General features: G+C 38.3%; 1 protein-coding gene across 2 annotated transcripts in view; it reads left to right on the top strand.

Annotated features, from left to right (window-relative positions):
- The window catches only part of flt1 (fms related receptor tyrosine kinase 1), a 32,342-nt gene extending 17,999 nt beyond the window's left edge, over window positions 1-14,343 (top strand). For both annotated transcript variants that reach the window (XM_066646347.1, XM_066646340.1), the window contains 18 exons: window positions 94-393; window positions 1,781-1,927; window positions 2,645-2,776; window positions 6,266-6,369; window positions 6,516-6,651; window positions 6,787-6,891; window positions 7,132-7,245; window positions 7,601-7,689; window positions 8,469-8,607; window positions 8,835-8,932; window positions 10,971-11,093; window positions 11,209-11,320; window positions 11,550-11,649; window positions 11,791-11,896; window positions 12,144-12,238; window positions 12,334-12,400; window positions 12,554-12,645; window positions 13,087-14,343. In XM_066646347.1, coding sequence (XP_066502444.1) covers window positions 94-393; window positions 1,781-1,927; window positions 2,645-2,776; window positions 6,266-6,369; window positions 6,516-6,651; window positions 6,787-6,891; window positions 7,132-7,245; window positions 7,601-7,689; window positions 8,469-8,607; window positions 8,835-8,932; window positions 10,971-11,093; window positions 11,209-11,320; window positions 11,550-11,649; window positions 11,791-11,896; window positions 12,144-12,238; window positions 12,334-12,400; window positions 12,554-12,645; window positions 13,087-13,270 — 2,243 coding nt within the window. In that variant the 3' untranslated portion in view covers window positions 13,271-14,343. The remainder of the gene's footprint in view (window positions 1-93; window positions 394-1,780; window positions 1,928-2,644; window positions 2,777-6,265; window positions 6,370-6,515; window positions 6,652-6,786; window positions 6,892-7,131; window positions 7,246-7,600; window positions 7,690-8,468; window positions 8,608-8,834; window positions 8,933-10,970; window positions 11,094-11,208; window positions 11,321-11,549; window positions 11,650-11,790; window positions 11,897-12,143; window positions 12,239-12,333; window positions 12,401-12,553; window positions 12,646-13,086) is intronic.
- The last annotated feature ends 229 nt before the right edge of the window (window positions 14,344-14,572 follow it).

Below are 14,572 nucleotides of genomic sequence, written 5' to 3'. Positions count from 1 at the left end.
GGTCTGTGCTGCAGCCAGCCCCAGAATACTAGTGTTGGTACGAGTGCTGGAGATTGCTCTAAAACTCCTTCTTTTCAATCCCTCCAATCACAGATGTCCCAGGAGGCTTTAGCGTCTCGGTGGAGAACGAACCAAGAGAGGGTGGTGACGTTCACCTGTCCTGTACAGCCAATAAGCACCTGTACGCAAATGTGTCATGGTACAGAGTGACCAATAGCTCTACAGCGCTAGTACCATTACTGGACGGGCAACTGACCGTAGGAGAGTTTTCACTCACTTCACGCCAGCTGCTGAGGAATCTGACTGCAAAGCACTCTGGGACGTACCGCTGCTCTGCCAGAAACCTGCTCACAGGAGAGGAAGTTCACCGAGATACACTAGTGAAAATCACAGGTGTGTACTTGGGTCACTGCTCATGATTCAGGACCGTTAAAGAGTGTCCTTTTAAAATGTCTTCACAATTTAAACACTTATCTAAACACGTATTAAATGAATATGTTAATGTTGAATTTAAAGCTAATGGTCTCAATGTCATATTTATACTTTTTTTACCCAAGTGCAGTTAATCAGCCATGATTACCCAGGTGGCTGAATGTTTGGTATTTGGGTGGAAGTCTTTGGGGTTAATGTAGCTCACAATCAACACTGTGCCAACTGCATGGTTTCGTTGTTACACCTTTGCCTCATACGTTTGTTCAAAAATTTTATTTTAAAGTTTTAGATATGATGATCTGAAGCATGAATTTGTTTCTCATTGTATGTACACGAAAGTCAGTTGGACTAGAAAAAAAATGACAGCTATTTGTGAGAATTCTGGGCATTTCACAACAACACACACAAACAAAAATAACCCGCAGGCAGAACTATGAGTCATAAGAGGATGTGCTAACAGACTCATACAAATACAAGAGAGCAGGGAGGTGGGAAATGAATGTTAGAAAGAAAGAAAGAAAGAATATTAGAAGGGTCTTTGAGAACCTAATCCCTAAGCTTCCTGTTGTCCCTCCCTCCATGGCTGTGTTATGCAGCACCTCTTTCACGTGGGAATGGGAGCTGGACAGGAGGAAGAACACACAATGCTACTTCCCATTGTGTCCCATCTACACAGCACTTCACATGGGCCTAGAACAATCAACCAATCAGCAACTGTCATTGCACAAGGAAAGAGACAATACTCAATTGTGTCCGGGAGGAAAATATTCACAACAGCTTGTCATATGGCACCTTTTTTAATGCCCTTGTCCTACTAGCATTTGGCATTTTGTTACAAAAAGGTTTCAAGAGAGAAACCTATGCACAAATGAGGAAGTCATTTAGTAGGGGGAAAAACGATGAACAAAATGCTTTGTGTGTATCAAAACATTCTTTACACAAGCCACAATGATGAAAGAATGTATGACCATGTCCCAATTAGGCAGCTAGAACCGCCTACAGCCAGCTGTCACGGAAGTAGTGGTTTAGTAAAATGATGGCTAAATGTGACTACAGAAAGTTGTCAGTAGTGGCAAGTCTCCAGTGGCCAGGGCACAATATGCACTGAAAGAAATACTGCTTACGCTCTGTATATACCCTCACCAGTGGCAGTCTCTGTTGCACAAATCACTCAATGGCTTGTTAAAAATTGGCTACTTGTGCAAGTTGCCCTTGGTGACATCAATGCCTCCTCTCTAGAGACATAACTGTGAAATACATTTGAATTGGTGGATATGCTTTTTTAAAGACAAGTGAAATTTCATGGCTGTATTGCTGGACCTCTGTGGCTTCTTGTCTCCCTCTGCAGTCCTGGAGGCTCCGGTACTGCTGCAGAACCTCACAGATTGCAGCGTCAATGTAAGCAGTTCTGTCACTCTGCAGTGCTCAGTTCATGGGGTCCCACATCCACTCGTCACATGGTACAAAGACCACAGGAGACTCAAGCAGATGTCTGGTAAGACTGAAATTACTATTATTATTAAATGTACTTTACACACCTCACCTAGCACATAAGGAGCTTGTAAAATAATTAAGGAATTTAAAAAGTACAAAAAAGAGCATGGTATAGGTTTTCCCAGGGGTGTGGAACTTGTGAAATTGACACTAGTTTTGTATATATTAAAAATTAAAACATGTATTACATTATGTTTGAAAATAGTCAACAATTATTCATTCATTCATTATTATCTGTAACTGTTTATCCAGTTCAGGGTCGCGGTGGGTGGGTCCAGAGCCTACCTGGAATCATTGGGCGCAAGGCGGGAATACACCCTGGAGGGGGTGCCAGTCCCTCACAGGGCAACACAGACACACATTCACTCACACACTTTTGATTCGCCAATCCACCTACCAACACGTGTTTTTGGACTGTGGGAGGAAACCGGAGCACCCGGAGGAAACCCACGCGGACACGAGGAGAACACACCAACTCCTCACAGACAGTCATCCGGAGCGGGAATCGAACCCACAACCTCCAGGTCCCTGGAGCTGTGTGACTGCGACACCTACCTGCTGCGCCACCGTGCCGCCCTAGTCAACAATTAATTTAGGTTTTTTGAACATTATTATCAGTGACTTTCCAAACACAGTTGAACACCTTTTCATTAGCTGTAGAAAATGGTACTGTGTTTATATAATGAATGTTTATATATTTTATGAATTCTGTATCCAGGTATCATGCTGGCCCCAGAAGAGGGGATGCTTCACATTGACCGAATCACTGTTGAGGATCAGGGGTTATATACTTGTGAGGCCACCAATGAGAAAGGATCCGTTGAGAGCTCTGCCTACATTTCAGTTGAAAGTAAGATTAATAAAGCAAATATAATGAGATTTGATCCTTAAATGTTCGAAAACTACATCCGTGCACCTAAAAACTCTGTTACACTGATTTTCAATAGTGTAGTACAAAGATATTTATATCAATTTGTATTGATGAAATACTGGCCTGAAAACTGGCAAATGATTGGCCCAGATACTTGTTGAAATTGTCCAAATAGCAGCCAACAGTTGAACTTGAGAGGACACCACAAATCTTTTGAGAAGTGACAGGTTTGTTTTCATGGAAACAATTTCATTGTTTAATGGAAGGTAAATGCTGCCTCTTAGACCAAAAAATTATATCCTTTTTATATATTATTTTATATATAGCTGACAGTGTGGAGTGGCCACTATGGGGAAGACAATGTCAGTAATAAGATATTTGATAATAATAATAATAATAATAATAATAATAAGGTTTGTAAAGGTTTTTTAAAGTCAAAGTTTATGGTACACACTTAAAAATGATGGTTCTTCAATGGTTTTTGGTAAAGTAAATGGCTCTATATAGAACCCTGAACATGCAAAGAACTTTTTGCATGATTTATGGGTTCATGATGCAAAGACCACTTCATTCATGAAAAATATTTGAGTGTTCAGGGTTCTATAAAAAACATTTTCTTTACTATAGAACTCCATGGTAGAAACCACCATTAAGTGTGTACTCTTTCAGAGTTGGCTCTAAACCAAGTAATTTTAAGAATGAGGGGGTGACTGCAGTGTTTACCGTGGAAGCAGACCACTAAGGGAAGGGTTTTTAGAATAAATTCCATGGAAAATATTTGGATGGAGAAGGCTATAAATAGATTCCATTTAACTTTGTAAAATGAGAATAAATTAATCAGAGCTCAGAAGATACCAAATCAGTGCCAAAACATGCATAAGGATGTTTATCTCATCAAAGTGGTTTTACCGTACAGAGAGGAGCCGAGTCATTGCTTGGAATTTAATAATCATTATCATTAATCATGTATTTAAGTAGAGACTAAGACTAAAGTAATACTAAGAATGTTGAGGCCTGTACATGTATATGTATATGTCTAAGTATAAAGCAGGTTCAGTTATGGTTCTTAGGCAGAAATATGTCTTGGGTTTTGAGTGATTATGTCAGTAAGCGATTCAACAGTGCAACCTTGCAGTGTAAAGTCACATACAGTACCAGTCAAAAGTTAGGACACATCTTCTCATTAAGCATTGGTGGAATAGGGCTATTCACTGTATAGAACTGTGTACCAGCCCCTACCTCTGCACAAGTTATGGTCTCAAACACATTAAAAAGACAAGCAGTTCTACAAATTAACTCTTGATGAGGCCACAGCTGTTCGCTGAAAAAGATTCCAGGTGACGAACTCATGAAGCTGACTGAGAGAACGGCAAGATTGTGTCATCAAAGCAAAAGGTGACTACTTTCATTCCTTCATTCAGTCATTGTGTGTATGGAGTCAAAACAGGGTCAAAAAGATTTTGAGTTTGTGAAACAATACTCACAAATGTAATGGACTTTGTAACTGCATTTGAGCAACAACATACACGTAAAACTAAAATCCACAAATGTATTGGATGTGTAATGTAATGTGTGAATCAGTACCTTCTTAAACGGCTTAAAATGTGCAAGAGCAAACCCTTTTAAGGTTCCAAATGTGACAGTAAGAGTTTTTGAATGAGGTGGAAAAATCCACACGTTTTACGTGTATGTAGTTGCTGTAGTTTTACGTGTATGTAGTATATGTAGTTGCTCAAACGCAGTTACAAAATCTGCTACATTTGTGAGTATTGTTTTACAAACTCAAAATATTTTTGACCTTTTTTTGACTCCATACGTGTGTAACCACTTATCCAGTTCAGGGTCATGGTGGGTCCGGAGCCTACCTGAAATTATTGGGCGCAAGGCAGGAACACACCCTGGAGGAGGGGGCACCAGTCCTTCACAGGGTGAAATAAACTCACATATTCACTCACGCACTCACACCTACGGATACTTTTGAGTCAGGAAACCCAAGCAAACACAGGGAGAACACACCACACTCCTCACAGTCACCCAGAGGAAACCCTCGCGGACACAGAGAGAACACACCACACTCCTCACACAGTCACCCGGAGGAAACCCATGCGAACACAGGGAGAACACACCACACTCCTCACAGACAGTCACCTGGAGGAAACCCACGCGGACACAGGGAGAACACACCACACTCCTCACAGTCAGTCATCCGGAGGAAACCCACGCAGACACAGGGAGAACACACCATACTCCTCACAGACAGTCACCCGGAGGAAACCCACGCAGACACAGGGAGAACACACCACACTCCTCATAAAGTCACCCGGAGGAAACCTACATGGACACAGGGAGAACACACCACACTCCTCATAGACAGTCACCTGGAGCGGGAATCGAACCCACAACCTCCAGGACCCTGGAGCTGTGTGACTGCGATACTAACTGGTGACTACTTTGAAGAATCTAAAGTAAAAAACATTCTGGTTTGTTTAACACTTTTTTGTTAACTACATAATTCCAAATGTGTTCCTTCATAGTTTTAATGTCTTCCATATTCATTTGCAATGTAGAAAAGAAAAAAAAATTAATGAGATGATGTCCAAACTTTTGATTGGTATTGTACGTTCACAACATGTGGAAAATGGCCCAAAACAAGGGAAACCCTCCCTGAAGGTACTATAGCTATTTCTATGTTTTAAGTAACATTTGGTTTAGTTAAGGATGTAATTAATACATGCATCTCTCTGACATTTATTATGTTTGATGTTCTTCCTACAGATGAGCATTGGTAAAAGATTCATATCTTTATATTCAATTTATTATTTAAAAAAATCAAACATTTCCAAAGCATTTATGATAAATTTGTTGAATTCCAAAGGTTCAAACAAGCTTTACATTTCTTGTATTCCTAACACAGATTGTACATAGACATTTATAAAACGCTGACTTTGAGACTAAATCAGAGCTAGTAAATATGTACCTGAAAATATACTACATATTATTGCACAATAGCATTACACCCTTAATTTTTTGCCAGGACTCATTATCACCTGCTCCACCCAGTTCTAGTGAGTCTCTCTCTCTCTCTCTCACTCTCTCTCTCTGTCTCACTCTCTCTCTCTCTCTCTCTCTCTCTCTCTGAAAAGTTACATCTTGTGTTTGTGTGTTCTAATGGGTTAGGAAGGAAACTGTCTCCTTTTTTGATTTCCTACGGAAAGCCTCTGGTTTGCTAACAGTAAATTGTTTAGTTATTTCTACGTCTTTGAGAAAAGAGAGAACAAAAATTGGACGGTGAAACTAATGAGATAGGAGCGCCCCCTGTGGACAGTCGTGAACATAGACAGCTCTCTCTCTCTCACACACACACACACACACACACACACACACACCCTAGCCATTAGTAAATTTAAAAATAATCACCTATCCTATTGTGGCTTGCTACTGTTTTCTGAAACTGAAGTGTGTTTGTAGACTCTGAGTCTTTCTCTCTGGAGATCCCAACTCTGGCCTGCACTTGTGTGGTGGCTACACTCTTCTGGCTACTCCTTACCCTCCTCATCCGGAAGCTCAAACAGGTGAGAAACAGTGTAAAATAAAATTACTTTCATACAGGCAACTGTCAGTTTGTAATATCCAGCTTTTTGTCAAGAACAGTTTTCGTCATTTACCTTCAAACATTGAGATTAGAGTGATTTATTTGTTTAATGTGTGTCTCCCTCAGCCAAGATCTGTGAATAGTAAAACAGAGTACCTGCCAATCATCCTGCACCCAGGGCAGGGGCCTCTGGACGAGCAATGTGACAGGCTACAGTATGACCCTGAGAAGTGGGAGTTCCCACGGGAGCGTCTTCAGCTAGGTATGTTATTATTTTAATGATTTCAGTCAATTTTGGTGAAATATAATTATATATAAAATAGACAAAGCACAATATCTACCAATGAAAGATATGAGAAGATGTCTGAGTATATAACGACGTATACCGTCTTTTCAGAAAAGCCATTGGGACGAGGAGCATTTGGCAAAGTTATGCAGGCTTCAGCTTTTGGCATTGGAAACTCAACAAGCTGTACCACTGTAGCAGTTAAAATGCTGAAAGGTATATACAACCCCCTAGTGACAACATCTGTGTTTTTAAATCAAAATCATTTTAAATTATGTGTCATTATAATCAGCTCTGTCTTTTTGGTGTCTAAGATTGTATTACATTACCACATTATAGATATTTACAGAATAGCACTCATGTTAAAGAAGGGGGAAACCGAATGTTTTCACAGTGTACCTGACCAGTAAAATCACAGCAAAGACAAATTGCTAAGATTTATTGGTTCTCCAACAGAGGGCGCCACACCCAGTGAGTACAAGGCCCTAATGACGGAGCTGAAAATTCTTAACCATATTGGACATCACCTTAATGTGGTCAATCTGCTCGGGGCCTGCACACGACCAGGAGGTTTGTGTTTCTTGGTATTTACTTAATAACGAACAATAATACTGAGCAAGTTACCAAAGCAGCTGGTGTTCTATTCATTCTTTTTGTAATGTCATAAAAACAACACATTTGAATATATCAGGCCTGTCCTGTCTGTGTCACTTTAGCTTAATGATTTATCTCACTCTGAATGTTTTTGAAGACATAATAGTGGGTACCTAAGCTCTCTGTTAATTCCTGAAATGAAAATTAAATATAATATATAAGTATAAAAACACTGAAACAATTTACCAAATATTTCTGACTTCTGGGAATTTTTGGACAGTAGTGTAATAATTGTGACAAATTGAATGTGTTTATGTGCATAATTCCTCAGGGCCTCTTATGGTAATTGTGGAATTCTGCAAGCATGGCAACCTCTCTGCGTACCTGAAGAGCAAACGGGACGTGTTTATTTTAAACAGGGTGATTTTTACATTTATTAAACATCCATTTCACACTCAAACCTTCTCAGCTTAGTTGTTATTTAGACGCATGTGGGTCACTGTCTGCTTCATGCGTTACATCCTTCCTATCTCTGCCTGATATAGCCTAGTGTCAGATGAGCGTGTTTATTAAGTGGACAGACCTAACAGGGTCTGGCGTCATGATTTTTTTTTTTTTTACATCCTGTTCTCATTTCCCTCTGAAATGCCTCGCTTTCTGTTTACCACAAACACCTCTGTTTCCAGCACAACGGTCTTTCACTTCTGGTCTGCTCTTAAATCCACACCCACACTGATAACTCCCTAAAAAGAGGCCCATCTCTTTCTTTTCCTGTCCAAAAAAACACAGCCTTTGACCATGCATCTCTTCTCATCTCTCTATCTCTCTCTATCGATTTACACAACCTTCGACCAACAATTTCAGTTCTTTGAGTTCTGCCAAATTATAAAAACAAACTCTATTTTTTGCCTCAGATGTTTTTCTAACAAGAACTGTCAAAAGAATATTTACTTGTGAGTAACATATGAACACATTATAAATGGAAAGAAAAAAAAACATTTTGGAGATAAGTTAGAGACTTGTGGATCCTTTATTAATGAGGGGCTTTTTGGAAAAAAATGTCTGCTTTATATATATATATATATTATGGCAATACATTCAGTCATATTTAGAAAATTACATGACTTCCAACAACATGGTAAAACCTTTCTAAATACGCCTTTCATTGTTAATGAAGTCAGGTTATTTTTTCTCGCTAGTTTGGAGGTCTGTCTCTGGTAAATGGAGGACAGGACAGTAGAAAGGAAGACGAGAACAAGAGCCATGTGGAGAGTGTGTCCAGTAGCCAGTGTGATCCCAGCGGTGAGAAAAAAGTAGAGAGATGCGGGGAGGACAGTGGTGAGAAAATTTAATCTCCTTAAGCCAGCTAAAACAATTCAATTCAATAACATTCAAGGTCAAATTTAAATATGTAGTTCCTATCATTTAAATTTAATGAATCATTTAGATCCTTGAGTTATGTCAGTCTGTATGTTAGTGAATATGAAAAACGTGGATGTGCTATATCCATTGAAGAAGACTATTTCAGTTCTAATTCAACTTCTTATCACCAATTTTCCTTGTAGCAACTCACTCCACCAGTAACACTCCTCTGCTTCTGGAGGATCTTATCTCCTACAGTTTCCAGGTGGCCAGAGGCATGGAGTTCCTTGCCTCATGCAAGGTACAGCATTTGTGTGTGTATGTGTATGTGTTTCTTTGGGTGTACTTTTTAATAACAAACCAAAAATTGCCCTGTACCTCACTCTGTTTTCTTCTAATTCAGTGGGAAATGTTACAGCTCAGTCTGAGGAAGCAAATCTCTTTTACAACTGGTCAGAATGCACAAGGCCTTAGCATCATGTGGATTTTTAAAAATCCTTTTCATTTTCATGGAAAAAAATTTTGAATCATTCTAAAAATGTATGTGCATGATGTAATATATTCAGTATATTGAGACACGATGGAAATGACATTTAATGTTTTACACGAAACATTTACTGAAATTTCCTTTATTTTTCTCAAAATCAGCAGAAAATGTCACATCAAAATTCAGAGAAATATCAAAATAAGCATAAATATCACTTTACATTTTTACACAAGAAAATGACTTACCTGCTTGGACCATTTTAAAAGATTTTTCAATCACATGCAGATGTTAAAAAGTTATAGATTTATCCTTAAAAAAATGCATCTTTTATGTGGAGTGAATTTTGTGTCAAAAGCAAAAATTAATATGCAAGCAAAATTTTTAGAATTAAGAGCAGAAAGCACATATATGTGAATGCAAAACAGGAAAAATATATCACATAAAAAAATATAAAGATATTTGGTTGCCTTTTTACTCCTTGCTGGTATTTGATACTTAGCTTTCTTTGCATTTTGCTAGTCTTTGCTGTCATTATTTTATTTTTATTTGGGGGGGGGGGTTTCCTTCTGAGTTTTGAAACAAATTTCATATGTGGGAGGGTCTTTGAAGAAGGCGTTCACCTTGAATCTCCATTGGTCAATGATTGGGTGCTCTGAAACTACCTCTGGGACCTAGCCACGCCCACGCCACCAGCTTTCAAGCATTTTCAAACATGGCGTAATGAGCTTTTCCACAGGGATTAAAGTTCTCTTTATTTACATCATACATTTTGGAAAATTATTCAAATAAAATATTTTTATTGTACAGTTTTACATGACCATTCTAGTGAAATCACTGATGTAATGACAAAATATGAGCATCTACAATATATACAAGTCATTTAGCAATTATTTGTAACATTTGCATCAAGTTTTAAATGCGAAAATTCAGTTTACCTGCTGCTGTGTACTAAAAAAATACTCATTCCGCCATGTTTGAAAACCCTTGAAAGCTGGCGGGGTGGGCGTGGCTAAGCTCCCAGTGGCGGTTTAGAGCGCCGGATCATTGACCAATGGAGATTCAAAGTGAACGCCTTCTTCTAAGACGTGAAATTTGTTTCAAAACTCAGAAGCAAAAAAAAAAAACGAAGCAGAAGCAAAGAGAGATTCCAGAAGCAAAAGACCTTACTTGGAAAAAAAATTATGAAACAAAAACTGGCAAAATACAAACAAAATCAGCATCAAATAACTGCAAAGAGTAATACGGCAACCAAGTGCCTTTCAAAAATATACTTTTGATATATTTTTTCTGTTTTACATTTACAATATACACTTTCGGCTCTTGCGGATTTATTTTTGCTTTTGTAGAACTTTTGACACAAAATTCACTCCACACTTTGGTTAAAAAAAATAATAATAATAAATAACATAAAAAATACTTTCTGTCAAAATGAAGCAGAAAAGTCACCTTGCATTTTTGATGGAATATTTTTTAAATATTAAATTAAAGAAAACATAGCCTTACCAGTTACTGCATTTATGGGTTGTTCTATAATATGCTTAGTATTCATGCAGAAACTCATGTTAGTTATGAAATATGTCTCTGCATAGAGAGATATGCCCAAAATTCTTTTAGAAAACACTTATATTTCAGAAACTCTAGCTATATTTTCTTTATGGTGTTGGAAAATATGTGAGGTTATAAATTAGCAGGTTTACATTTCAGTATTTCAGTTACTTTTTGGTTCTTTATAAAAGTATACAAATATTTTTGTGGTTTTTTTATGTTGTTTTAATTGATGGGTGTGTGTGTGTGTGTGTGTGTGTGTGTGTGTGTGTGTGTGTGTGTGTGTGTGTGTGTGTGTGTGTGACAGTGTATACATAGAGATCTTGCAGCTCGGAACATCTTGTTGTCTGAAAATAACGTGGTGAAGATCTGTGACTTTGGCCTGGCTCGGGATCTTTACAAAGATCTTGACTATGTGCGCAAAGGGGATGTAAGTACAGACCTGCAACCTGCGATTACCACTGCCTGCAGGAAAGAGCAGCATAAAAGAAAACTATTCTTTAATTAGTAAGTCACAAAATTCTTCTCTTCATTGTACTTTGCAGTCCCGCTTACCACTGAAATGGATGTCCCCAGAATCAATCTTTGACAAGGTTTTCACCTCTCAGAGCGATGTCTGGTCATTCGGAGTTCTACTTTGGGAGATCTTCTCACTTGGTAATGAGGATTCTCAGCATTATCCCAATCAAGTGATTTAAGCAGATGATACACATAGATAAAATATCTGCAAGGAATCTGTAACCTGTGCTGTATTTTTTTTCTCATTATACCATAGCACTTAATCTTCAAATCTATATATATCCCAAATGATTATACAGCATTTTGGAATGAAACTAATGCCTTAAAATCCTCTCAGTGACTTGATTCTGATTTCCATGCAATCTAGGAGCGTCTCCGTATCCAGGGCTCAGCATGGACGAAGAGTTTTGCCATAGACTGAAACAAGGCACTCGAATGCGTGCTCCAGAGTACAGCACACCTGAAATGTGAGTAAATAAAGAGGCTTCAAAGACTTTGGAGGAAAATGTCATCAAACATGAATGAATAGATGTTTGACAAATCTGAGAAACAGAAGGAGTGACTGTCCTCCATTTTGGTGATGAAAATATGAACATTCATTTTTTTAGCTACAACACCATGCTAGCTTGTTGGGAGAAAAACCCTGCAGACAGACCCACATTCACTGCACTCGTCAGCACATTGGGAGACTTGCTGCAGGATCGTGTCCAGCAGGTACACTTTTCTCCCAACGTACCTCGTTTTTTATTAAACTTTCCCTCTACACCCTTTTCCTTGGGCCCTTTTATTATCTTATTGTTTAGAAATTACATATAAAAACATTACAATGGCTGAGTGACCAATATCTGTTGATGTGAGAATATTATTAACTTAATAATCAAAGAAAATACTTCTAAGTAAATACAATGAAATTAATTCAGTTCTTAATGTGAATGCCTAAGAATTCAAATGTTTTATTCAGGATGGAAAAGATTACATTCCCTTGAAAACAGTTCTGTCTGAAGAGAGTGGCAGACAGCATCTGGACCACAAAGACTTACACCAAGGAAACCCAAGGTAAATCTACCCTCATTTACAAAGGCATCTGGGAAGGTGCATTGAAATTCCCAGACAAGTGAATCATGGGCATTGCATTTTCTCTTCTGTTGCAGCTACGTAAATGCCAGAATTGAAACTATCACCACTTTTGAAGAAGATCTCAACAGAGAAGTTCCAGATGTATGTTTCTTAATAAACCCGACAGCACTGAAGTGCAATACAGGGGTTTCAGATTTACTCATTAATTTTGAAACACGTGCACAACTTCAGAATGCATCGAGAGGTTCATTTGACTGTATTTTGTAGATTCATTCTTCACTTTCACTTCTTCAGGATTACCAGTCTGACAGTGGCATGGTTCTCCCCTCTGAAGAGTTAATTCATCTGAAATGGAGCGACAAGTTCAAGTCCAAGAAGTTTACTATGTGAGTGCATGGGCCTGGACATACTAGATTAAACTGGAAACTGTTTTTCTTTTTGCTAAAGCCTGTGAATTTAAAATATTCTGTTCTTATTCATGAATTTTATAAGATTATAACACACTGTAATACATGTCACATAAAATTAATCAAGGTAAATATCCATAAATAAGTAAAACCCAAGTCCTGTGATGGACTGGTGCTCTGTCCAGGGTGTGTTCCTGCTTTGCACCAAGTGATTCCAGGTAGGCTCCGGACCCACTTGGACCCTGAACAGAATGACCCGGTTACAGACAATGAATGAATAACTAAATGTTCCAAATCATTTTTAGGAAATGCAGGAAATTCAGTTAACGTTTTTTTAGTGCCTCAATTATGAGGTATTTTTAAACATCTGAAGCATGGTTTCCAATCTCATGTTTCTATTGTGATATCTCTTTAAAAAAGGTTCTTCTCCAAGGGTCATCGTCAAGACAAGATCCTTCCCACTCCAGTGCTTCCCTGTATAAGCAACGCCTCCTGTGTTCAAGCAGGCAATGAGGCTAACACCTTTCCGTCTGACTTGGATTCTGAAGGTGGTGGTTCTCCTCCTCCTGATTATGATGCTGCACTCCTCTTCCCCACTCTCTAACACACTCACTACTAAGATGCTCTTAACCAGTTTCCTTTCACTGCTGTGCAATGCCAAAGATGTCAGACCAGATCTACTAATGGCTTTAGGTAGGTCAAATAAGCTACAACGCTAAATATACTGAATGAATGGCAAATTTTGCCATAAATATTTAAAAACTTACATATACTATTCCATATCAGAACTGCCTTTTTTCTTATTTATTTAAGCAGAGATATAAAACAGAAACCTTAGAATTTTAATTGATTTAATCTAATCTTAAAGGAAGTTTGGTCTGATAGCTGATCCTTCCTCTACCCTCATCAGTTTACACAGTGTTAGTCCATGTGGACATCTGTCAGCTTTCATACAAGTATTAGCAGTGCACCTTTGTGTGAGACCCATCTCTCACCAACTAAAAATGGCACCAGGCTCCAGTCTCAGCACAGCTGCTGCTGTCCACAACCATCTTAGTGCTGAATGACTCCACAAGACCGGTCCAGAGTCCATGTGCAAAGTGATTTTGCACTCATTTATAGTACCCCAATAGGAATATTCCACTAGGACCCTCAATATCTTGGCTGCAAACCCTTAAATTGAATTAAATACACTTCAAAAAAAAATTTTAATCTTTAAAAACAAGAAACTCTACAAAATGGCTGGCCTATCATCATAATCGCTTTATTTCATTTTATTCACTGAGCAGCTAAAATCATTTATTTACCTACTGTAGCGCACTACAACCTCAGGCTTTTGTAGGTGAGGAGCATGATTTAACTGTAGCGCATCACAATTTTCACAGATGTGTTGCCAAAGTGTATGCTGGAAGTCTACACCAGACTGTATTTATTTACACCAACTACCTTAGCAGAACTGCAGCAGTAAGTATGCTGAACAGTCTATAACACTACTGAAGATTTTGGCACAATTAGAGATGTACGTATATATCTATGCCTCACTGGCCACATAAAATAGAAGCCTCTAGGAAACATTTATCATCAGGTGATTTAATATATTAAGCAGTAGCAGAATAAATAGAAGTATATAAAAATAGTGTGAAAAGTGGCATGGTCGGTGTCTGGGTAATATAGAGAATGCCTGGTTTCTGTGTTCGATCGAACATGCAAAACTAGACACTGCATTCCAAACCTGGACTCTGTATGAAAAACATTGAAGGACTTTGTAAAGTTTTGTATTTTTTATTAAAATATTGTTGTACACACAAATATTGCAAAATGTGAGACAATGAACACAAGGGCAATAAAAAGTACTAAGATTGTGTGTGTGTGTGTGTGTGTCTGTCTGACGGTCAGCACAATTTTT

This window comes from Hoplias malabaricus, chromosome 1 (assembly GCF_029633855.1).
Source record: "Hoplias malabaricus isolate fHopMal1 chromosome 1, fHopMal1.hap1, whole genome shotgun sequence".
NCBI lineage: Eukaryota > Metazoa > Chordata > Actinopteri > Characiformes > Erythrinidae > Hoplias > Hoplias malabaricus.
This window is presented reverse-complemented; position numbering and strand designations above follow the sequence as displayed.